Below are 26,821 nucleotides of genomic sequence, written 5' to 3' on the forward strand. Positions count from 1 at the left end.
ATAGCTCTCCTCTTGAAAAAGTTTGGAGACCTCTGCACTACCCAATACAGTGAAATGGAGTCGTCAAATTTCAAACAGTGTCCCTTTAACATAGCATTGTGTTTTTTTCAGCGCCTCCTCAACATAGAAACACGTAATTCATTAAAACAATATTGATTTAAATAATAAGCAAAAATACACAACTATGATACAGTCTCATCCCATCATCTGCATCGCTTATCCTCAGGGTCGCGAGGGTGCTGGAGCCCATCCCAGCAATCATCGGGCAGTGGGCAGGGGACACCCTGAACTGGTTGCCAGCCAATCGCAGGGCACACGGGGACAGACAACTCACTCGCTCGTTGACTCCTAGGGACAATTTGGACCGGCAAATTCACCTGAAATGCATGTTTTTGAAATGTGGGAGGAAACCGGAGTGCCCGGAGGAAACCCACGCAAGCACGGGGAGAACATACAAACTCCGGAAGTCTGGAGCTGGATTTGAATCCATGCAGGAGGTTCCCATGACATAAACTGTGCCGCACATGCGCTAACCACTGCGCCGCCGTGCTGCCCTAAGATACAGTATAAACGTTTATTTTTTCAAACACTCATAAGTCAATAAATGATAGATAGATAGATAGATAGATACTTTATTCATCCCCGAAGGGAAATTCACATTTCCAGCAGCATCCCTGAGCTGAGAACAATACAATAATAAAGCAAAAATAATACAATATACAAATACCCAGTGTGATGTGCAAATGCCCACTGTAGCGTGTTATATAGAATAACTAAATAGTGCTACACAGAATACATATTGCAGTAAGATTCGGTAATATGCAATGTAGGTGGTGTGGTTTACTGTGGGCTTTTACTCTGCCGGGTAGAGTTAAAGAGCCTCATGGCATGAGGAAGAAAAGATCTCTTCAGTCTAAATATCAATGTATTTTACATAACATGAGGCTAACTTAGAGGGAGCGTATATGATTGTCCATCTTGTTGTTATGGGTACCCCTTTAAAACAAAAACCTTGTGAAAGGCCGGGCGAAAAAAAAAAAAGAGAAAAATAGTGCGGTTCATTCACGTTGAGTCAAGAAACTAAATGAAATTTGCATCCGTTTTGTGTTTTTTGCTGCACTGGTTTTAGGTTCAAGGATTCAATACAGCAACATCCATCCATCCATCCTTTATCTGCACCGCTTATCCTCAGTAGGGTCGCGGGGGTGCTGGAGCCCATCCCAGCTATCTTTGGGCAGTGATCAGGGGACACCCTGAACTGGTTGCCAGGTTAGTTGACCGGCCAATTAACCTGACAAGCTTGTTTTCGGAATATGGGTGGAAACCAGAGTTCCCGGAGGAAACCCAAGCAAGCACGGGGAGAACATGCAAACTCCAAACAGGGGGTTTGATCTCACGACCCCAGAACACGCTAACCACTGCGCCGCCGTGCTGCCCCTACAGCAACATCTCGTAGTCAAATATTACACAGTGTCCCTTTAAGTATTTGACTACAACTCCCCAATAAAAGCAAATTTGGCTAAACATTTGCGTAATGCTACCATGGCTAATGTGATTAATTTATTTGATAATACCGTTTTTTGATTAATAGTCACCGTGTCCTACTCGTGGTGAGATAGGTGGCTGCATGATAAAAAATTGTTCTGGTGCATTATACCTTTTAAAATAGTGGGGAAGATGCGTGTCATTTCGATTGGAAATATCACTGTGGCACCCTCAGGCAGTTCACCCTCCCTCCCCATCGTCAGCATTTCTTTGGCACGCCCACTCGCGCAATTTCTTTCAGGACGAGCCGTCGAGTAGCAGCGGCTCCTCGTCTGGTCACGCCGGGTCGTCCGTGGACGTTGGCCGCCTTGCAGGCCCTGGACATGGCGACTGCGGCGGCACCGGCCCCGGAACAGGAGGACCGCAGACCGATCCGGAGGGTTCGTTCTAAGAGTGACACGCCTTACATCAATGAAGCGAGGATCTCTTTGCACCTGGAGACAGGTAACGTTCAGTTACGGAGTTGTGCGTATTTTGTACAGGCTCTTTGCGTAAATGTAGTCATTAAAGCACGTCACACATCTGCATGACTGCACGGGTTTTGAAGATGCAGGTCTGGCGGTACCCATGATGCTCAGCTGCAGGTTGGGGGCTAAACTAACCTCCGTGACTCATGCTGTGTGAGCAGAGCAAGGCAAAATTGCCGAAATAGGAAAGGTTGTTTGTGTAAAACGCAAAATACCAGTTGGCTTATTATAGGGGATGAAAGAAAAAGGTTGGTAGATAAGTGACGAAAGTGACGCTTTGTCGTCGTCACGTGAGCTGCTAGGAAAAACCTAGACTGTCAAATGATGTCAGTTTAATGGTGCGCTTTCTACGATGACAGTTTTCTTTGTTGCCATGGTCACGACAATGCGCAAACAAAGGTTATGCAGCAAAAACATTGCTATCCTTGAGGCGGAATGAGCTCATGTGAGCTGTTCAGTTCCCCGCGGTGCTGAAATGGAAACGTACTAAAACCTGCACTCTGGATCTGAATCATGGTCCTCCTTTTTCGCCACTGCATCTGAGTTGCACTCGACCCTCCCCCGGGAAAGGGGAGAAAGACATCCTAACCGAACGACATGCATGACTGCAAGCCACATTTCATCTTCTGTCTGGATTTATGTGATATGAGCCTCACATAGGCTACTACCGCTTGCTGCTGTTTGGAAGGTACAGTTTTCATGCTGTTATTTTAAAACCATAGGCCTCACATCATCCATTTTATTCAACAATCGATAGTGAAGGTAGAACCACCCCCTCCCAGCAAGCTATGCCTTCTTTAAGGTTGAGGTAGCAGAGGTGCCAATTGTGCATGCCCAGTTGTCAGATGTAGAGAAGCACACACAGTTGTACATTAATTCTGACATGATCAAAATGTACACAAAACAAAACGGTTTCAGATGATGTGTCTAGTTCGGGGATGGGCAAACTACAGCTCGTGCGGTAAAATTTTTACAGCATGAGCTGTAGTTTTACTAAAACATAACAAAAATATATATAATGAATAAAGTACTATTAATTTTCAAAAATATGTTAGTGTCCTCTTTCATTTATTCTGCCTACTACAACATTTTGACGAAACTAAATGTAAAATTAAGTCCTTAAAAACAGGGACCTAATATCCATCCATTCATTTTTTTGTTGTTTAAGGTTGTTTGGGTGCTTAGAGCGGCCTGGTATATGTTTTTGCTTAAGTCCTGAAAAGAAAAACAAATTACTACAGACATTTTACAAATATACTACTATAGTAATACTAAAATGTGACTACAGAAATACTACAAAAATACTACAGGAAATATAGTTCAGAAATATTACAGAGAAATACCCCAAAAAAATCCTACGACAGAAATACTACAAACCGCCTACTACAGAAATACCAAAAAGACTACAATAGAAGTACAACAAAAATACGACCAAAAATACTACTAAACCATTAAATTTCACGCAACACAATTCAATATTTTATTTTGCTTTAATTGTGAGTGTATAAAAACAAAGTTGATCAAACTAATCTATCCATCTATCCATCCATCATCTGCACGTTCGCGGAGGTGCTGGAGCCCATCCCAGCTATCTTCGGGCAGTGGGCAGGGGACACCCTGAACTGGTTGCCACCCAATCGCAGGGCACACAGGGACAGACAATTCACTCACTCATTCATACTTAGGGACAATTTGGACCGGCCAATAACCTAACATGCATGTTTTTGGAATGCTGGAGCAAACCGGAGTGCCCGGAGGAAACCCATGCAAGCACGGGAGAACATGCCAACTCCACAAAGGAGGTTCGATCTCATGACCTCAGAACTGTGCCGCACACGCGCTAACCACTGTGCCGCCGTGCTGCCCCTAAACTAATCTATTTAAGATCAAATATAAAACATACAACATGGAGATGCCATCATGTATATGTATTCATAAATGCATTAAAAAAAATGTTAAATAGTTCTGTGGGCCCTTTGACACATTTTTTTAACCCAATATGGCCTGTTACTCAAAAAGTCTGCCTACTCCTGTCTAGTTTAATCTGGAATAAATATCAACGCAATATACAGAGACCTCTCGCTACCTCATGCTTTGGTTATTGCTCATTCACTCCTTCACAGATTTTTAAATGCATTGATTTTGTCTTTATTGTCACTAATATTATTGTATTATGCGTTGATGTTTTGGGTGGGCGTGATTGTGTGTGCAGCCGTGATAGGCTGAGTTGACTGTGTGGCCGTGATACGCTCGTGTATGCTGTCAGTCAAACAGCCGGGGTAAGCATGAATCGTCTACATCTATGATTCAAAACAAAGTCAGCACGGCTACAGCCAAAGCTAGCTTTTAGCTGCTCATTACTTTGAAAAGAAACTGATCATTTAAATTTTACTATAAGGAAAGTCAGAAGAACGCAAAGATTATTACCCTGTTCCAGAACCAACTCGAGCGGTCTGGGAGAAGGCAAAATTTGTGCTGCAGGTCTGGCCTTCTGCTAATGGCTAGGCTAAAGACTCTCCATAGGCTTGCCAACGCCAGGTCCATTAGCCATAATATTGATGACTTGTAGCCACAACTTGTGGAAACCACTACATTCGGGACGGTTTTGTTTTAATCATTGCAGGGATCTGGCTCAATTCGAGTACACCCGATGCTAAAGCGCAGCTAGCCGGACGATCTGTAAATTGCTATCTTACACTGAAAGTAGAGGCCCTCCGATTTAGTTTACCCTTTGTATAAAGACAATATAACCAAGCGTTGCGATTTCTGCGTGGGAGTAGGGGGTTAATTAAGCCCTAACCACACAAGTGTGGACAGGCATGCATATTGAAATAAGCAGGGGCTCTTTGCGCATACCTGTAGCTGCGTGTGTTTTTGACAAATGTCCCCCATTTTTTTAAATTTTTGTATAATGACAATAAAACCATTTTCAACGGCTATTATGTGTTATAAGGTATTATCTGTAGATCTATAATTGTTTTTATGTTAGGGCCCGGTCACACAGCCGTTTGCGGCTGAATCACGGCCAGAAATTTCTGCCTGTGAAGCGGACGCTATTGGACGCCTTGAGGTCGCCATACAGACGAGATACAGCAGTGCTTGACACGCAGTCGGAAATTCACGCACGGTTGGCAGCGCGAATAAGTTTTGCGCTGCTCAATACTTTAAAGCACGGGTACACAGCCTTTCACGGGCGTATCGAGGCTGAATCACGGCCAGAAATTTTTGGCCGTGAAGCAGACGCTGTTGGGCGCTGTTGAACGCTTTGAGACCGCCATATAGACGAGATACAGCAGTGCTTTACTCGCGGTCGGAAATTCACACGCGGTTGGCGGCGCGAAAAAGTTTTGAGCTGCTCAAAACTTTGAGCACGTGTTAACCGCGGGCGGCACACGAGGTAATGACGCGGAAATGACGCGGAACGACGTGCTCTGGCCGCGGCCAGGGCGTGGTTACACATGGGTAGGACGGGAAATTTCAGCGGGTAATCGTGGGTGGAGCATGGTAATAGCATGTTCTGCGCCTGTATCGCGGTGTTATTACGTGAAATTAGCGTGTTACGCGTGTGATGGTCAAACGCCTTTCTCCGCGTATATACAGCCGAGCACACGCCAGTTGTGCTCGAGACGTCAAGGGGTGGACATGGATCCCCGTCACCGTAGTGACCTCGTCTTAATCCATTTTTATTTCTTGACATTTCTTTTCATTTCATAACAAGATAATAAAATAAAAATGAAAAACTATTACAATAATAACATATTGGCTTCTTCGGTGCCATAGCTTGAAATCTTGATCTTCACGGGACTGTGTCTTGAGCGGTTATGATTTCTACAGCCCGGTGTTATGCCGAGAAATGCATCCCTGCCGAGATTTGCATCCCCTCGCTACTACAACCACTTTTACCTCGTTTTATCTCACTTTTATATTACTTTTAGGGAATGTAATGGCGAACATATAACCAAAACCACTTCGTCTTGCATTTGTTGGGAATGTAATACAACTTAAACCATTCCGTCTTTGTTTTTGTTGTGAACGTAATCGAACGGTAATGCACACCGTATATAAAATCCTCCCCCCTCGCGTGAACGCGCATTCTGCTGCGCTTCCAACAAAAGCGATCGTATTCTATATAAAACGCTTATTCAAACAATGAAGCGAGCTAATTATAACAATTGGGAGATCCTAGTCTATATAACGCGTTTATTTAAACAATAAGGTGCGATCGTATTCTACAAAATGCGTTTCTTAACGCGGATGAAAAAGTCACCAACGTCAATGCACGCTTCCAACAAAAGCGATCGCAGCAGAATGCGCGTTGACGCGAGGGGGGGGGAAATTTTGCGTAGGTGTCGGATTTGGGCACAACACCGGCTCGGGAGCTTTTATACCCGTGGTACACACGAGAAGATGACGCGGAAATGACGCGATGAGGAAGCGGAAAAGTCGCCGGCGTCTGTTTTGCGGGCATACCACCGATGAACAGCGGGTTGGCCAATTTTGCGCATTTTCCATCGCGGGCAACCACGGGCAAAAAAAAAAACGCAAAATTTTACCCGCGATACAGACGCAAACGGCTGTGTGACCGGGCCCTTAGGGTCGTATACTAAGTCGATAATTAAGTCATCTCGAGGTAATTGCAACCCTTTGGTGTTTTCATGAAGGTGCGACACTACGTTGTGGATTTTAACTTTTCGCGGGTGGTTCTGGTCCCCATTAACCGCATAAACCAAGGGATCTCTGTATATAATGCTTTATATTTGTCATATGTGTTTTCTAACTGGCATAAAAATACTTAACATGATCTGATGATTTTATTTCAGGAGAAATACGACAGAAAAGTCCCAGTGTTTATTGAAGCTTTCAGAAATAAATTTACTGGAATTTATAGGCTGAATCAAATAGGCAGGTATTGCATTATCTTTAAAACCAGTTTGTAATCAATTGGTGGTATAAAAAGATACGACATGCAAGTAAACTAGTTTTTTGTCACTCAGAGTTAAAGTGTTTCAACTGACATTACTCTTAAGATAAAGCTTTGAAGCTTATTTGAATTTTGTGTGAAAGTTGAGATAAAGGTCTTACTCGGAGTTTTCCCGTTGACGTACCTATTATATAGTATCTTATGAAAATCCTTGTATATTACAGCAGTGGTCTCGAACTCAATTTACTTGGGGTCCGCATGAGTTCCGCTTTGGGTGAGGTTGGGCCAAATCAGATTTTCCACATGAAAAACTCTGATAAAAGCATTCTACTCTTCTCAAATATCATATCAAATTTTCTACCCAAAAATATGAAAATCAATCAATCAGTAATAAATAAGTTCAATGTTTATGTATGCTGCACTTACATAAAATTTCCACATAAGGGCCGGGGTTTCAAAGTATCATCCTGCAGGCCACAATTAGCCCGGGGCAGCGTGTTAGATACCCCTGCTTTACATAGATGATCAATTGTCAATGATAACTCTTGGGTAGGTAACAAACAGGAGCCCCTTTTTTAGGAAGATCGGTTAGTGATTGGCTGAACAAATTTCAGCCCCTTTGTAAAAACATTGAAAGTTTTGTTTTAGATATGCTTATAAAACTGTTGGCCTTTTGCAATAATCAGTAACAAAAAGTAGTTCTCAGTTTCAAAAAAGTTGGTAAGCAATTGTGACTGTCGATGCAAATCAATGCATTTTTGATGGACTTTCACAGCAACATATTTTTGCACATACTCTAATCTCATTCGGTGTGTCACATTCCTCCCTTTGAAACCTGCTTGAAGGCCTCGCTTTGATATTTAGATGAGTTATTTTAAGTCTGACCCGTTGTGGTGTATTTTTGAACGTATTGGCTTCGGGGGATGTCGCTTGGATTTTGGAATCATGTACATAATGCTAAATGTTAAGAGTTGTATTTTTAACAGTATTTTAAAATCTGATGATAATTGCCTAAATAATTCTGTCTGTTTGTGTAAGTGCTTTCACAGAGCCAAATAATAGACAATACACTTAGACAGGAAGATAATGTTGGGGTGACTCATCGTGAACGGCCGAGTGTCGCATTCTGTGGGATGTGTGCAGACAAACGCACGTTGCACACAAATGCTGCTTTTGTGTCCCTTTGTATTGATCAAACACATGTTGAAACCATTCAGTGAGGAAAGGATTCCTTTTGAAGATAAATTGGCATGAAAAATAAGTTATTACTTATGAAACCACACCTTCCTCATGATAATGAACCGAGATACAAATGAATTTATTGACAAGTTGAATAATCTCAAAGTAAAATTCCTTATTGGGAATTATAGATGATGGTAGTTACTTTTTAAAAATATTTTGTACACAAAAGCACGGTGAGGTATACTCGTGAATTTGTTCATAGTGGAAAGAATGTGGGCAGAGTGAGGCATGGGACACATTAACACGGCTGTTCTCACACCACAGGATGCAGGACGACCTGTGACAGGGAACCCCGATTGTGCTTCCAGGGGGTTTCACATCACAATAAGATGGATTGAATTTCCATTCACTCGCGCCAAGCTATCAGAGTTGTTTTCAAGCTGAGAGGAATATGAGTTCTTGTTTTGCCATGGGATGTTTGTTTGGCTACTGGCGGTAACATGAGGGTGCTACAAACACAAGCTGGTCACCAAATTGTCAGGAAGGACAAGTGGGTCACAGAGTTTGGGGGGGGGGGGTCGTTCGTACGCTGTGCTGTAGAACCAAACGTTTTTTGTAATGAGCTATGGGGCTGATAAGTTTATAGTTTAGCATCACAGATCACTTAACCACCTGGGTCTTAAGGGCACCACTTTCTGTAGTATGTTTTGGGCAATTAGAGCCTAGAGGCGCCCCTTCCTCTCCAGGCTCTTTTTCTGGATAGGGGTTTTCTTCACCACATGAAATAGATAGTTCTGGTTTCCATGATTACCATTAGCAGGAGAATCATTCTTATCTTACTCAGATACAGTACTTTTATCATCTGGTCAATGTTGTTGTTGGGGTAAAGATTCTCATTTGAGATGAGCCGGACCTTGGCATCAACAGGCTGCCCCAGTGAGTAGGCCTGCTGCAGCCCCTATCCGCGCTCTTTGACCTTACGCGTGTAATGATATTGATACCAGATCTTATATCACTGGGGAAAACTATTTTTTGTTGTTTTTGAAGATCACAAAGGGAAAAAACAGAGTATGCCTGTTACCGAAAAGAATGAGAGAAAACATTTATCCAATTTTGAACTTGCAAGGAAAACAGGAGAGGACAGTACCAAAACCCCCCATGTTGCAAAAATCCAAAACTGTTTAAAAAAATTCCTAACCTGAGCCCTTTCTTTTAACTGAATCTATTAGGTTCCAAAAAGCAGATCATCCATTAGGAGTGTGGGATTTCAAGGAACAGCAACATGATTGGTCAATAATGAGAATCATGTAAACAGCGCATAATATTCAAAATAAAGAACAACAAGGCAAAATAACAGTCAAAATAAGGAAAACCTTGGCATTCTCAGCAAACTTTGCAGGTAGCCAAAAGTAGAAAGAGAATAAAAACAAATGCAAACAAACATAATGACACCATTTTATTTAACAGAATCAACTCAGTTTTTATTGCCAACAACAAACAGTGAATAATTTACATAGTAGGTGCTAACGATATGAGTTTGTTAGACCCATAAGAGTGATAATCATAAAATGCAATGCTGTGTACCTCTCAAATATTTCACTTGTCATTACCTGAATTTCATGATGGTCTTACTATATGATAATTCAGACTTGACAGAGAGTTGGTGGCAGCACCAATTAGAATAGATCATTTTGGGTGATTTTTGACAAAAATACTTCCATGCTGAATCATTTGCTTTAGTGCTAAATTGTGTTCTTGTGACAAATCAGTGTCATCCATCTACTACTAACTGAAGAAATCTTTTCGCATATCGACATGTCCTAAAGACAATAGCAAACTTCATAACTGGAAAAGTCTCGCTTACGTGGGTGGTATCATATTCCCAAGAATGTTCTTGTTCAAGACCAAAACTTTTCCTTTTGTGTAGCAGCTGATGAAGTAGAGCGGCTGGCAGCGATGCGCTCAGATTCACTCGTACCTGGCACGCACACGCCCCCGATTAGGAGACGGAGTAAATTTGCCACCCTGGGGCGCCTTTTTAAACCTTGGAAATGGAGAAAGAAGAAGAGTGAAAAGTTCAAACAGACCTCTGCTGGTGAGAACTTGCACACTGTCACACTAACAGTTATCTACTGCAGAAAAGTCATTTACGAACACAATATCTATACAAAACAACACAAAATGCATTTTCAAGGCAAGTACTGTGCAGGGCTTTGTAATTAAATCTAATTAATCTAATTTGTCATGTTGAATTGTGAGCTCAAAGGTGAGACTTCAAGAGTTTATTTTTTTTTTTAATTTTTTTAGAAATACAAAAAACAGGTAGCCCTAAAAACACCAACAGGATTGGCCACTAGTGACAAGGATGTAAACGACACATATAAGTCAAAGTAACTAACAGAAATGTGAAATAATAGTCAAATTAACGAAAAACCTTTGTTTTCCAAGCAGACTTCTCCATGGGTGTCCATCGGTAAAAACAGAAACTTATCATTTCTCCTTTTTATGTCATGAAAAAAAAAATTATAAGCATGTTTTACCATCTGAAAAACACAATAACAAGTATTAAAGTAATCGTCCAGACTGATAAAATTGAGGATTTTTGGGGGTGGGGGCATATCTACCAGCCCTAGTTCTGCACATACACACACCCACTAACGCATCAAGCATTAAAGACACTTTGAGAGGCAGTCATTATTTGTCGTAAGAATGAATAGGTAACATGCCATTGCTTGGCTGCTGTCTCTCACAACAACAAATCAAGAGATGCAGCTAGGATGCTATAGGTGAGCAAGCAGTATCTCCAAGAACAAGGATTTGCTATCAAAATCAGCACAGAGTGCAAAAAACAAACTGGAAGCTCCTGACATGTAACTGACATGTAAGCATTCTTAAACAATGTGAAATAATGTGCCACCCTCAAAATCTTAGGTTAGATTAGATTCAGATTTGATAGAGCTAATTGATATGTATGCATTCTTAAACTAAAAGGAAACACATCCCCTCTTTAGAAATATCGGTTTCAAATACAACATGAACTGTGCAATTGGCAACCAGTGTATTATTTGCTGGATGAGTAAAACAATAACTAAAGTATAAGTATAGTATATCAGAGACATATTCGTACTCTTGTGCTTTTTAACACTCAGTGTTGGAGAGAAAGATGTCAACGAGGAAGAGCAGAGAAGAGCTGATCAAGAAAGGCGTCCTGAAGGAGGTTTATGAGAAAGGTGAGTCTAAATCTTGACCTAAGAACAAATGAGACCATAAACAAAAAAAGGTTTTTGCTGCTTGAGAATTAAGGACCAGATCTCTTTTCCATGGACAAATTACATTTCAAATAGGAAGTTGGCCTGTGAATCCATCAATAACCATTATATAACAACAATAACAATGTATTTAACTTTGGAATATTCCATCAGGCATTTTATCTCATTGTATTACATTTTTCTTTTTTCTATTATGTCGTTGTATAAGATCCGAGATCATTTCATTATAGAATAATTGGTTCTTTTTTGTGTATGTGTGTGTGTGTAGTCTTGTTCTTCAGTATATATTGCCATTGCTATGTATTTTATTTTTGGGCAGCTTTAAATCAGATTCCCCTATGGATACAACTTTTCTGTTTTTATTGGGCCAATTTGAACTGAAACCCTCACAGTCTCTGTAATTTTGGTAATAAAATACAATAAGATACACCGAGGCTCTTATTGTTCCTTTTCTGTTATACTGGATTTTTCATCGTGCTCTTCTTTGTTGCTACTTCAGATAGTTCATCATTGTCTGTTCGAGAGGAGGAGAGTCTGCAAAACTGTCGTTCTCAGGTGCTCACCGGCAGCTTGACACAGTCTGAAGGTGCCGAACCCATGGAAGGCGCTGCTGCAGCTACAGGTAAGCAACATGGAGGCTTTGTCTACACCAAGGGTGTAGGTTATGTCTTGGCACTGGAAGGGACCAAACTAAAAACTAAAGTCTCACGTGAAATAAGGGAAAGGCACAGCCAATACCGTTGGTCCTATGCGTCAGCGCTTGAGCAGAAACTGTGATTCAACCCGTTCTGCGCTGATAGATGGACAGGACGTTGATAGTTCTACTTTTTTTTTTCAATCATCACATAATATTGGTGGGGAAAAATCAATGATTGGTCGGGACGTGTCACCTTCGTCCTTGCCAAATCTAAACCCTTGACCTGCACTCTAAATATAGTAAAAAAGTAACCCAATTTGGGTCCAGCATTGACAGATCCATTACCTGGATCAAGTTGACCCAACCTTCTGGTTTGTAATGGAAAAAAAACAGCCTAAAGTTGTTTTTTGAAATACAGTATTTGGGTGGAGCTCTGTTCTTTAAGGGCTCCACCCAAATACTGTATTGTTATTTTAAGTTTAGAAGCTTACAAAAAAATATCAGTTTAAAAAAAGAAATATTTATTTAATTTCTGCCACTCCCCAGAATTACGTCAACTTGTGTAAAACGAATCAAAACAATGTAACGCGTTTAAAAAAAACATCCCAAAAACAGGGTCAGTTTGTCTAGGAAATACAAAAGATTACATTGTTTTGAAAAGAACAACACAGGAAGTAGGATTATTTGTATTGACATCCAAATAAGCATGGGTCATTTTTGACTCTATTTTTAGTTATATTTTTGGTGCTTTTACAGTCATGTCACATACTTGGGGCAAGGAAATCTCAAAAATTTCAGCATGAGGATAATCAATGGTTTGTTTTATGTACATCTGCCCATTTATTTTTTACACCAGACATTATATGGAATTATGGGACAAACCCTAACAAAAGTCAGGCAAGATCTACCTTTCTCCCAAGTACTGTACCAATTCTTTGGCTTTTATTTTAGGTGTATCCAAATTTGGGATCTCTGATGATGGTCCAAGCCAACAAGAAAACCTCCCAAAATTAAACCAAGCTCTTCCTATAAAGAAGCCTTCCGTCCATTCAGGAGACGAAATTGAACCAACATCGCACAGATCTCCTACGTCACACAAGCAACCTCCAGCACCACCACCCAAACCCTTCACCAGGTTGGCAAACCAAAGTACAGGTACATCCTCTCGTGTGAAATCACAAATACCACTAGGCCCTTTCTCAGGTACATATCACTGTGGTCAATTTCCAGATGGCACCCCGGTAAAGTTGCCGTGCATGTCGGTAAAGTTATCTCCTCCGCTACCTCCCAAGAAGCTCATGATCTCCGTACCTGCAGGGAGCACGGAAGGCGTGCCTCCTTTGCTGGCCTTCCACAAGTGCTCCGTCCCTGCTGGTCATTCACCCGCAGGCGGGCATTCGCTGCAGTATGGAACGCTCCCTGTTGCTCTACACCCTCCCAGTCGAATCATTGAGGAACTTAACAAGACGCTGGCGCTTACCATGCAGAGGTTCGAGAGGTGAGGAGACAAAATGGACTGGCAGAGTGTGAAATTGTCTATATGACATGTTTCTAGCCAAGAGAACACAAAAAGGGACCTGGTTTTATTTGGATGTACCTACAATTGTATATATTGGGAACAATAGGAGAAATAGTGCACATTTTTTATTTTCTTTAGATTTTTTGGCCGTTATGAATTCAATGTTAACAGAATATTGTTTTTGTTTTGCTTGCTAAACTTGCGCAGCACTTTGAATACCATTTTACAGTAAGTTAATATTCTGTACATTAATTTAAGAATGTTTAATGCCAAATCTCAAAATGTTGAGGCTTAGTTTTCAAGCAGGGGTAGTCGAAGTACGGCACGCAGGCCAAATGCAGCCAAACATATTAATCCGGCCCGCCAAACCAAAGTGGTAAACATAAAATGACAATTTACCTTACGTAAACAAAGGACTTTTAATAGAAACACTATTGTAGTTTGGTGCCTAGCTTGTTGTCACTGCATGTCTCCCACCCCATATAGTATATGGACATGGGACCCCATATAGTATATGGACATGGGACCAAGTCACACATGTGCAAGTCTCAAGTAAGTCTCAAGTCTTCACCTTCAAGTCCCAAGTAAGTCCCAAGTATTTTTTTCTTGGGCAAGTCAAGTCACAAGTCAAGTCCCGAGTCTTAGATTGCCAAGTCCAAGTCAAGTCACAAGTCATAAAAACAGCGACTCGAGTCGACTCGAGTCCAAGTCACTAAGTCTCAAGTCCCCATGTCTGCCATATACAACCCCTAGCAAAAAGTATGGAATCACCAGTCTAGGGCAAGCCCTCACTCAGACTTTTTATTCTGTAGAAAAAACTCAGATCACAAACATGAAACAATCGTAAGGTCATTCCATAGTGCTACATATTGGCATTCAGAAACACTAAAATAAATTAAGAAAAAGCATAGCGATAGTGCAGGGAATCACTCAATTCTGAGGCAAGAAAATTGAAATCACTGCGTTATGTGTAGAGAATATGAGGACACTCCCAGTCAATTTCCTTTCCCTAATTGGGCACCTGGCTTGGATTAAGTCTGCTCCTTAGTCAGCAGTTAAAAACAGTGCAGTTATCACACATTGCAGGGCTCCTGGACCATGTGGATTGGCAAGAATCATGGCTCCAACAAGAGAGATGTCTCTTAAGATCAAAGACAGGATCGTCAAACTTCTTGAAGAAGCTAACTCTACTCGTATGGTTGCCAAAGATGTGGGCTGTTCACAGTCAGCTGTATCAAAGATTTGGACCAAGTACAGTATGGAAAGGATGTTAAAGTCAAACGTACTGGTAGGACAAGGAAGAAATGTATTAGTCAAGACAAATAACTAAACTCCATGTTTTGAAAATAGAAAGCTAAAAGGAAACCGTTGTTGACACTTACACACAAAAGAACAAGACTGCAATGGGTTAAGGAGAGGCAATTATGGATTGTGGATGACTGGATAAAAGTTATCTCCAGTAATGAGTCACAAATCTGCATTGGACAAGGTAATGATTTCGGAACATTTGTTTGTGCTGGAACTTTGGTTTGGTGCCGTTCCAGTGAGATTTACAAAGAGGACTGCCTAAAGAAAACATCACCATCCCCACAGTCCTTAATTATACAGGGCTGCATGTCAGGCAAAGGCACTGGAGAGAGGGCTGTGGTCAAATTGGCAATGAATGCACAAGTTTACATTGACATTTTGGACAGCTTTCTTATTCTTTCAATTGTAAAACATTTTTGGGGATGATAAACTCATTTTCCAAGATAACTATGCATTGCGCCACAGAGCAAAAACTGTGAAAGCATTCCTTGGAGAAAGACGCATTCAGTCAATGTCACGGCCTGCAAATGATCAGATCTCACCCCAATTCAAAACCTGTGGTGGAAATTTAAAAGAATTGTCCACATCAACAAGGCTCTGAGTTGACACCAGATTGATGAAGAGTACTGTTTGTCACTCATCAAGTCCATGCCTCAGAGACTGCAAGCTGTCACAAAAGCCAAAGGTGGTGCAACTAAATACTAATAATATGTTTTGATTGTGATTTATATTGTCTGTTTTTCATGATTCCACTTTTTTTCTCAGAATGGAGCGATTCCATATTTATTTCCCTGTGCTTGCTCTATAAAAGTAACATTTCCTTACCAATGCAATGTTATTCCTATTTTATTTTAGTGTTTCTAAATGCCAGGGAGTTGCACTGTAATATCTTTTATGCTTTTTAACTGAGTTTGTTCGACAGGATAAAATGTCAGAGTGAGTACGTTTGTGTGTTTTTCATGAGGCATTAGTGTGGTTTATTTTCATCATAGAAAATACTTTTGTATGATTTTTTCAAAGTTTGTTCTTGAAAAAAGGAAATCACATGTTACTTTTCTTTCACTTCTGAGTGGTTCAAATCAATTTGATTTGATGATGTATTTATGATAATATAAAACTAAATATAACATATATATTTTCATGCCTGCATTTATATTTTTTCATAAATAATAAATAATAGTGCTAGTGTATTTTTTTTCCTTATTTATTGCCGAAATATCAGATACAAAACTCTTTGTAGACACAAAAATCAAAATGTCGATCGTTTTTTCCTGGCTCCTCTGCTCTATTTTTTAACCCGATACAGACCGCGACTCACAAAGTTTGCTGAACCCTGCCTTGGTCAAAAACAATGTTTGTTTTTAAACCAGAAATTCAATTTTTATGGAAGGAATGGAACTATCATTGGCCAAAATTGATAAGCTAATATTAAAAAGCGAAACAAGGGCACAACATTTGATGTACTAGTAATCACTTTATCCTTTAACAATTGTACTAAATAGATAACAGTAAGTCATGTCATTTATCCCTTTAAGACTTTAATTAGAACAATTCAATTTTGATGCTTATCGTTTTTATACATTTGCAGTTTATGAAGGTCAGAGTATTTTTTCACCCATTAGTGGTATGTATTACATTTTCTTTTTATTGCCATTATGAGGCTCATCATTTATGAATAAATGCAACCACAAGCAAGCACTCCTGACTTATGCCCTTTTCCCACAAAATAGTTCTGTGATGCGTGCCGTCCCTTCCATGATGATGGAGTGCGATGATAAGGAGAATCTTCCCAACGACGCAGACTATGAGGATATCCCTGTGATGTATGGGGATGATGATGATGATGATGATCAGGAAGAGGAGGACTTAGAGGAGGAAGACGGAGAGGTGGATGAAGAGGAAGATGACGAGGAGGAGGATGAAGCACTGTTTACAAGTAGGTGCCTGTTTGACATATGAAATATCATGCCGAGGTTTTGTTTGTGAGAGAGCGTGTGATGATCTCCAAATTCTACTTTTACATTGAGAGTGAAACATCCCCTCCACTAGTGTCTCTCGACCTTTTTTAGCCATGGTACCTTGTTTTCATTAAACATTCTCAAGGCCCACTGTTCTTCAAACATGTTAAAATTTAGTCCACAGCACCAGTTTCACGTTTTCTTTTGTTTTGTTTTATTTTAAATAAGGTTGCCTGAACTGACAGGATATATTTTTTTTATCATTTGTGGTCACCACAGCTCATTCATACCGGTTGGTAAAGTTTCTGTAACCTTATACTACTTATATTACTTTATTTTATCCGTTTTTCAAATTTAACTATATTTTGAGCTTGTTATTCTACAAAAATAAGAAAAAGAATACTTAAAACGAACACAATACACTGGCCAGTGAAGGCTATTTATTTTTACTATGGTCTAGATTGTTGTTTTCAATTAAGAATTAAATTAGAAAAAAATAGGTGCAAGTTTTTTACCTGTGATTTATTTTAATACAGCTCCATCAAACAAAATAAGTTATTCAATATGTTTCCAACCACCAATAAAAACAACCCAATGAGACACGTCTGTTACAAATCTGGCACTATCATCTCGAAATATAGGGCTCAAATTTTACCTGACACAGCCCTCATTCACATTTTATTTTGGCTCAGTAGAAAGTATGTACTGGTCTTTGTAATAGCAATCCTAAATTGTCACATAATCCGAAAACATGTGACGTAGAAAATTCAAAGGTGTGCAGCTGGCTTAAAATGTAGGAAATAGATGTGAATTAGTTTATTTGTATGGATGTTGAAACCTGTGGCCTAAAATTCGGGGCGACTTGTTCGAAGACAAAATTGAGTTTTGTTCTTAAATTTGAGCGCTCTTTAGTCCGGAATTTCCGGTATATCAAAAGATCCACCAATGTGAGTTGCTTGGTGCATCATTGAAATAATCTTAAACAGTTTCATCAAACAAAAATTAGCTATTCAATACATTTCCCTGTGTACATGAGCAGAACAATTAAGATTAAATGGAAATAATAATAATCTGTTTCCACCTAAAATGTTAGAAGAAAGAAAAGGAATGACTCTTTGCAGAAATAAAATTGGGCAAAATCCTGTGGGACACTGGACAAGGTCTCATGGCACACTGGTTGAAAAACACTGCCCTCAGATATTCTTTCCTCCTGCAATATTGTGCTTGTTATGTCAGCATGTTGATGATGACTGATGCCTTCACTGCAGGCACATTGGCCCTCAAAGTTTTGCGGAAGGATTCGTTGGCCATCAAAATCAGTAACCGACCGTCAAAGAGGGAGCTGGAGGAGAAGAACATTCTGCCTCTGCAGTCTGACCAGGAGAGACTTGAGTCCCGGCAGCAAACAGCCACAAAACTCACAAGGTGGGAATACTCATGTAATGTTGAATGTGTTTGGTTATAAAAATGAATGGTTTGCTAAGTAGAGGGGGAAAGCGTATCACCTTAAAAAGGATTCAATTCAAAAGCAGGTTTTTGTTTTTATATTATTCACTCTGTTAATAAAAGATAGCAACCGATCGAGGACCTACAAATATAAAAGCAGAGACTGTTTTCTCATGGTTATTTGGGAGTGATGGAGATAGTTCTTCTCCGCATGTTTGATTCTACTTCTTTAAAAAAAAATGTGTCCATATCCTCTGTGTGCTCTATTCTACTTGTGTGAACGTTAAAATAAATGCTGTAGCAGAGTCACTATTTTGTGTTTTATAACAATAAAACAAAGTATTGAAAAAATAATAATTGTAATAAAAACAATATGCAGTATTCTGGGCTGGTTCAGAAGACCATGTCAACCAAAAATCATCAGAAAAATGACAAGCCAGTTTTTTGTAAGGCATAAGCATGGTGTGAAAGGTGAGTCTCTGTGCATAGTGGAAGTTTACAAAATGACCTTATTTTCTACTGTAGGCAGGTAAGCTGACTAATCAGATTTTGTGAGTGGTCTGGCAAAAAGTCCAACCATAAACCAGATCATTTTAAAAAATGCAAGCAATGCAAAATGACTAGAAGAGACATCAAATACACACAACAAGAAGTCAATTCTTCACTCAGATACATATTATGAAGTGTATTAACTACAACTAAATGAATAACGTGATAAGTCGACAGATATAACTGAAAATGCAATTATGTCCATGTATGGCATGTCATTTTACAATATTGATGAAAAGCTAACTTACAGAACAAATCAGGCTGATATGAAAACTGACAGTTGACTACCTAGACCAGGGGTGTCAAACTCATTTTAACTCAAGGGCCACACGATAGAACAAACATTCTCTCGGTGGCTGGACTATTAGATCAAAGGGAGAGAAATAAGAGAAAGAGAGGGAGCGAAAAAGAGAGAGGGTTGGACAAAGAAAGAGAAAGGGAGAGAGAGAGAGAGAGGGAGAGACAAGAGCGAAAGAGAGAGAATGTGAGAAACAAAAAAGATAAATAGAGAAATAGTGAGAGAGGGGGTAAGAAAGAGAGAGAAAGAAATCCAAAGAAAAATAGAAAGAGAGAAAGAGAGAATGAGAGAATGAGAGAAAAGAGAAGACAAAGAGATAAGGGGAGAAAGAGTAGGGGAAAGCAAGAGAGAGAGAGTAAAGAGCAAAGGAAAAAGGAAGAGAGAGCAAAAGAAGGTAAAAAGACACAGAGGGAAAGAGAAAAAGAGAGACAGAGAGAGACTGAGAGAGAGAGAGAGAGAGAGCGAAAGAGAGAGATAGAGAGAGAGAGAGAGAGACTGAGAGAGAGAGAGAGAGAGAGCGAAAGAGAGAGAGAGAGAGAGAGAGAGAGAGAGAGAGAGAGAGAGAGAGAGAGAGAGAGAGAGAGAGAGAGAGAGAGAGAGAGAGAGAGAGAGAGAGAGAGAGAGAGAGAGATCATGACAAGTACAGTGTCTTTGTGAGAGGCACCAGGCTTTGGCAACATCAAGTGGACATATTTCAACCTGCTTGTTTTTCTCTTGCTCTCTTGAGTGTTGTCTTGCAGGCTAGATTTAATCCCTTAGCGGGCCTGGTCCGGCCCGCGGCCGCCTGTTTTACGCCCCTGATCGAAACAATTTTTACATCTAAAAACCTAATCTAGAAACAAATTTTACATATTGCAGTTTGTAATTAGGAATCCAGCTACTCATATTCGCTGTTGTGGATCACTCGGTGTTCAAAAATGTAACACTGAGCATACAAACATGGTTTCTTTCCCCCTGAGAATCTATCAGTGTTTCCCAATTACGTGCTCTTTTCACAGATAAAATCGGGCAATCTTCTGCGGTACACTGCCCTATATTATGCAAGTACACCTGATTTTTTTTGTTTTCGTTTTCCAGACGGTTGAGCCAACGCCCAACCGCTGAGGAACTGGAACAGAGGAACATCTTAAAACGTAGGTTGTTTTTCATGCTGAGAACAGAACACAGAAGACAAATAGCACCTCTGAGATGTCTAATTCCTTGTCCCCCCCACCGCTCTTTTTCTCTCTCAGCTCGAAATGACATGGAAGAGCAGGAGGAGAAGAGGGAGATCAAAAGACATTTGTCCAAAAAAGTAAGACAAATAATGACTGATTAACATTGGCAATGTGAAAATAACACGTTCAATCTTTCTGAAGGAAAGATAAACACAGTTGCTATGGAGATCTGAAGGCTTATTACAGAGGTGCCTGGTATTGAAAATCGTATTTCAGAGTGGATAAAGAGAATTAACACATAAGGAAAACATCTTTTCTGGTTATATTTAAGAGCGCCATTTTTAGGTTGCAAGTGCGTCTTAGACAAGTGGCCCGTCAGACATTTTAATCCGTCCCACAAAAATAAATTGGCTAACATATAATTCGTATCTATAATATTATTGTCTAATCAACTCCCCTCCAAAAGAAAAACATTTGTCAAGGCCAACATTAACATGGTTGGCTATGTTTTTCTCAACTTTATATTTTTATCATGTTTTTTTTCTCGGCAAACAAACTCTGAGCTAGCCCTGTTGCAATTTGAGTTTTTCAATACAGACTGTAAAAATTTAGTGCCCAAAAATTGGGACCTCGTGTCATGTACTAGAACAGTATCAGGACCCAAACGCGTGATGTTATTCACACAAGCCTTTTATTTGAAAGAAAATGGGGAGTCATGCACAATAGGCAGCAGTCTAGCGTGAAATGATAGGAAGCCAGAGGCCGACGAGAGCGATACCAAGTGCCCGAGTTGATATCGGACAGGACAGACAGGATAGATAATGAAACAGGATATCGAAAATGAACAGGACAAACTAGACGGGAACGAAAACTGGAGAGAATAATAAACAGGACAAAAATAGACGGGGACAATACCAGACAGGGAATATCAACAGGAAACAGGACCGCATCAAAACCCACTCTTGCGGGTCAAAGGTCTGTTGGCGGACTGACAACAGGGATTGACAGACTGGGTTTAAGTAGGGACAGGGAGCCAATCAGAACCTGCAGTGGTTGTCGCCAAATGAGCGGGTACAGGTGATTCCAATTGGCAATCATGACACCTCATGTAATATTTTTACATAATTCTGAGTGTTTCATATCAAATTTGATTAATATATGAATACACATAAAGTAAAACATTAACGGTACACCCAAATGTCTGCATGTATATTGATTCGGGAATACAAAAAATACTGGAAGTTTTTGTTTTTTCTCTGTGCATTGTTTAGGTATCGGATTGAGACTCTGTATCAGGAGATACAAAAACCAAACCAATCAGTCTTTTTTTTTGTCCTGGCCTCACCCATCCGCCAGATTTTTAAACCCAAGGCTCAAAAAGTGTGTATTTGTGTATTTCATAGTTTGCTAATAAATTGACGTTGTAAACTTCAGAGATTCTTAGTATATGCAAGATCTGCTAATATCACTCTATTTAATCATTTGTGAGTTGTATTGCAATAGGGCTATTATTTTCATCCATTGGTTGCACTTTGAACATTGCAAATTCCATAGAAAATGAATCTGGGGAATTTGTTTTGAGGAAAATAAACGTCCATTTTTATCGCTAGTTATCGTTTGTGCCTCCGTTTTCCAGCTCAGCCAGAGGCCGACAGTGGAAGAGCTGAGAGAAGCAAAGATCCTCATTCGCTTTAGCGACTACGTGGAAGTTGCTGAGGCGCAGGATTACGACAGGAGAGCGGACAAACCCTGGACGAGACTAACAGCTGCTGACAAGGTTCTTGCATAACTCAGCAATCCAATTCAGTGTAGCTGATTGACTCCTAATCCAGTTTTGCATTTATTATGCTATGCAGGCTGCTATAAGGAAAGAGCTGAATGAGTTTAAAAGCACAGAAATGGATGTGCACGAGTCCAGTCGTCACCTCACTAGGTATTTTTTAAGGATACCTATACTTCGAGCAATGGCAACATGAACCTAAAAAATTGGATATTTTATCTCATAATAATGAATCATTAAGGCTTATTTTTAGGCATACTTACAACCTGTCAACCCCAGCCAATAGCTCCATTCATTAATGATTGAATTATCGTTATTAAGCAATAATAAACCTTCCAAACACGATACAGCACTTATTTACTCACAGCAAGACAGAGGTAAAATACCACATTCATATTAGCAATCTAGCATAATGTTGTCGTGTGCTAACAGTGACTGAAACGATCCGGATTAAATCCAAAACAGGCAAAAGACTAGTCGAAAAAAAATCATTCATACGGCATACACAATTTTAAAAGATCAAAAAAACGTATGGGGAAAATTTATTCTTTGACTGGTATATACTTACAGAATTATGTTTACTGTTCATGGATTCTGTTTCTGCTGGTACGTCAGCCCTGGTTTACTGCAAGTACTAATTATTCCTGTCAGAGTTAAAGCTGTATTTGATTTTAAATATATACAAGTTTGTGTTGTAATCTATTGGACTTTAAGCAGAGCAATGTATAATGTTTTTTATCCGCTTAAACATACCTTGTATTTACTAAATACTAGTTAATTATTTTGATGGTTTTAGCTCAATTATTTTACTGCAGAATAAGATAAAAAAAGTTAAAAAAAATCTTTTTTTGAGGGGTCGGGGGTTCATAGTACAGAAATCATTTAACTATTTGCTATAGAAATCAAATCTACTTATTTTAGTATAGCACTTGTCAGACAATGATTTGCAACTAAAAGTGCTGTAGAAAAACATTCACTGTCCAGTAGTTTTATTTGCAAACAAGTATGTCAAAAATTAAATACACATAAATAAAATAATGAGAACTTAAAAATAAGGTTTTTTTTAAAATAATAAATTCATAATACATAATACATAAGTAGAAAACAGATACAAAAATGAACGAAAGTCCAAATTTAATGTGATCTGTGGAAAAGGTGGGAGGAAGAGTAACTTACATATTTGCAGGTGTATAGCATACATTTCTTCACATTTTTTTTAAATTACCAAGTAAATTGACAAACACCCTTTTTTATCGTTTTGTATCATAGAATCGTCTATCCGTCCAAAACTTCAATGTTTGAATAAATAGTAGGGAAATCCGATCCATTGATTAATCTAAAAAATAATTGACCGATTCATCGATTATGAAATTAATCATTGGTTGCAGCCCTAGTACAATTGCAACTGAGAATATGCACATATGTTTTAGATGTCATTAATACAGTGAGGGGCAGCATGGCGACGCAGTGTTTAGCGCGTGTGCGGCACAGTTCTGAGTTCATGAGATCAAACCTTCCTGTGTGGAGTTTGCATGTTCTCCCTGTGCTTGCGTGGGTTTCCTCCCACATTCCAAGAACATGCATGTCAGGTTAATTGGCCGGTCTAAATTGTCCCTCGGTGTGAATGGGCGAGTGAGTTGTCCGTCTCTGTGTGCCCTGTGACTGGCTGGTAACCAGTTCAGGGTGTCCCCTGCACACTACCCAAGGATAGCTGGGATGGGCTCCAGCACCCCCGCCACCCTACTGAGGATAAGCAGTGCACATAATGAGTGAATGAATAATACAGTGGGGGGTATATCCTTTTGCACATTTTTACCTTTTTAATTTTTTAATTACATCATTCTTTCAACAAAAGCAAAGGACATAGTGTCATCGCCTCAAAGTTTCTTTTAAATGAAAGTAACAATTGATGCAATACCATATGGATGTGAACAAAACAAGCCTACTTAAAATGTAGGTACCTTGGTATTATTTGAAAGAGTTGTCTTTTCTTTCACTAATAGAGATGAATAAGGTTGCAAATAAATGAGAAATTTTGTTATATAATCACATTTCTTCTGCAGGTTTCATCGGCCCTGAAGGAAAGTCTACACAAGCAGACGGGGGTTTGGACTTTTTTTCTACCACTCTCGTGTCTTGTGATAATGTCCCAGACGACACAACAGCCAACGTTTCTTTAATCTCGTTTCAGTGCCGTTTTTAGACTGCGAAAAAAACTCTCTTTGTGATGGATTTTGTATCAGCAAACTTTGCACTTTTGTCATGTCAAATATGTGCCAACTTGGATGAATTTGAGGAAGACTCGACCTTAAACTGACTTATATGGACTTAAGGCTGAATCACTAGGGCCACCGTACCAGGCGAAGGCACGCTTGCTGCTTAAGTCCGGATTTTAGAGGTAGTGTGAGCACAATCGATCTGCGCCTTATCACGGATCCCCAGTGAGGCAAACATGGAAGAGGTTGGCCAGAGCGTGTTACGATGGCCTGCTGAGCGAAACGTAGCCATGACCTCACAAACATACGTGTGATGTAAATAGCAAACAATCAGAACATTAAAACCTTTTTTTGCTTCTGAGTTGTCCAGGTTGCTATCTATCGTACCGATGAGGCAACAAAACAAAAAGGTGTCTGCCTAAAATGGTGTTTCAGTTTTGCGTGAATCTATGGTGGACCAATCCAACCAAATAAATGATATATGCCATATACAGTAAATAATTGAACACATAAATAAATTCCAGACTCTGAAACACACAAAATACATTTTAAAAAAAATAGTAATTTTATACATATCATATATAACGTGCACTTTGGCAAGGCGGATGAGTGGTTAACGTCAAATCTAGCAACCAGCCTTCCTGTGTGGAGTTTGCATGTTCTCCCCGTGCTTGCTCGGGTTTTCATACAGGCACTCCGCTTTCCTCCCACATTCCAAAATCATGCATGTCAGGTTAATTGGTTGGTCCAAAAGAAAGAAAAAAGAAACATTTCATAAATCAGCTAAATCTCCGCATAAGCTGAAAAGTTGAAATTGTGTGTGGCAAATGTTGCAGTTTGCAGTCCGCAAATTACTGTAAATCAAGTAATACATAAATATACGGCATACATCCTTTTGTTTTCATTTATTTCCGCCTTTTTATATTTATCTTGTTATTTATTTCTGTTTTTGTTTAGGTGGGTGCCACCAGGCTTCATTTGCCCAAGACACACAACAGAGAATGGTTCCCCTGAGAATCTAGTGGTTAAGGGATCCAACCAAACAATAAACCATTTTGTTGTGTATTTTGTAACAACAAAATTCTGGTCAAATAAGGGGGCAGGTCCAACTTGCAGAGCTTTTCATCTATTGGTTGAACAACGAGTGCACCAATCATTCATCACCTATCAACCAATGGGTGAAAAGCTCAAGCGACTGTGCCACCTCTTCATTTCAATGACAACTTGTTGTGACAAAACCTATGACAAAATGCACCAAAAAATACATGACAAACTACACAACAAAATTCAAAAAAATACATGACGAACTACATGACATAATGCATGAAAAATACAGGACAAACTACACAACCAAATGCATGAAAGATACATGACAAAATGAACAAAAAATACATGACAAACTACACGACAAAATGCACGAAAAATACACGACAAACTACACAGCAGAATGCATAAAAATACATGACAAACTACATGACAAAATACACAACAAAATAAATTAGAAAATGCATAAATGAATGAAAACATGGCATATATGTAAAATATTTTAGTATTACATTACTGTATTTGTTTAGGTGTTTATTTATTTGTATGGCATATACAGTTTTTGTGGGAGCTTATTCATTTATACTTTTGTTCCTATTTCTGGCAGGATCGGTCCTCCATATGAGTCAACGCGATGAGGTATATTTTGGAGGCACGGTTCTGTAATTTGAGCACAAGCCAAAAGGGGGAAAGAGGGGGGAGTCAGACTTCAGCAGAGTACAAAAGAAATGGCCCTAGTGTGAGTCCACCCTTACAAAATCCCAATTTAGTTGACCTTTTTAAAAACAATTCTTTATATTGCATTACATACAGTGTTGGAATCCCTCAAATTCATATTTTATTTTGGTTATAAGGCCTTTGAAGCCAACAGTTCTTTTCTCAGTGCTCAGATGTTAGATAAAAAATTGACAGGGTAAATTGATCATATTCAATAACTAAACAAAAAGAAGTGATTATGTGCAGCGATACTTGACTACTGTAATCTTTATTTCTTTTTAACAATTGTGCGAGTGTGATATCTATGATGTCAGTATTAATTGTGGCGACATTTTCATTGCTTCCAGATGAGTGGGACGCTCACCACTCAATTCAGTACAAATCAAATGTCTTCAAATTCATGAATCAGAAGTGCAATAATTTCCGATCATTCTTTCTTTGTTAATCTGGGTTGCATTCAGCTTCTTGTCCACCTTCCATATTTTAAATCCTGACTTTTACCAAAGGGACTTGATACAGTTTGAATGCATCCCACAATTTCCAATGGTGACAGTGTGCCTACAGCCTGTAGACTGGAGTTTAATTTCATACATTTTTACACACAGTAAAATACCGGCTGTTCCAATGTGTTTGACTCCATTTCTTAGGTCAAACATTTTAAGTTTTTGTGTGTAACGTTTTATATTTCTCTCTTTTCAATTTAAAGGTGGGACGCTTCATTTAAAACGTTGAAAGTAGAATATTTTCCCTACTAAGAATGTGTTAACAATGCCCGAGTTTAAAGAGAGAAAGGGAGAGAGAAAGATAA

At 39.4% G+C, this 26,821-nt stretch overlaps 1 protein-coding gene across 6 annotated transcripts; it reads left to right on the plus strand.

Moving 5' to 3' along the window:
- The first annotated feature begins 1,757 nt into the window (after positions 1–1,757).
- Positions 1,758–26,640, plus strand: phactr1 (phosphatase and actin regulator 1). 6 transcript variants are annotated; one of them, XM_088349676.1, is made up of 13 exons: positions 1,762–1,989; positions 10,046–10,210; positions 11,265–11,345; positions 11,884–12,006; positions 12,973–13,519; positions 16,579–16,784; positions 18,075–18,231; positions 20,177–20,232; positions 20,332–20,393; positions 21,893–22,033; positions 22,113–22,189; positions 24,100–24,141; positions 24,228–26,640. In XM_088349676.1, the coding sequence occupies exons 1-12, from the start codon at positions 1,869–1,871 to the stop codon at positions 24,113–24,115; spliced, it is 1,752 nt and encodes a 583-aa protein (XP_088205802.1). In that variant the 5' UTR covers positions 1,762–1,868; the 3' UTR covers positions 24,116–24,141; positions 24,228–26,640. The 6 variants fall into 6 exon arrangements, with proteins under 6 accessions (XP_088205806.1, XP_088205802.1, XP_088205803.1 ...); XM_088349677.1 differs by having other exon boundaries at positions 1,763–1,989; positions 10,043–10,210; positions 12,973–13,176; positions 13,252–13,519; positions 24,100–26,640; XM_088349679.1 differs by having other exon boundaries at positions 1,764–1,989; positions 12,973–13,176; positions 13,252–13,519; positions 24,100–26,640.
- Positions 26,641–26,821: the final 181 nt, after the last annotated feature.

Source organism: Urocampus carinirostris, chromosome 12, assembly GCF_059441175.1.
Source record: "Urocampus carinirostris isolate Australia breed hairy pipefish chromosome 12, RoL_Ucar_1.0, whole genome shotgun sequence".
In the NCBI taxonomy this organism is placed as follows: domain Eukaryota; kingdom Metazoa; phylum Chordata; class Actinopteri; order Syngnathiformes; family Syngnathidae; genus Urocampus; species Urocampus carinirostris.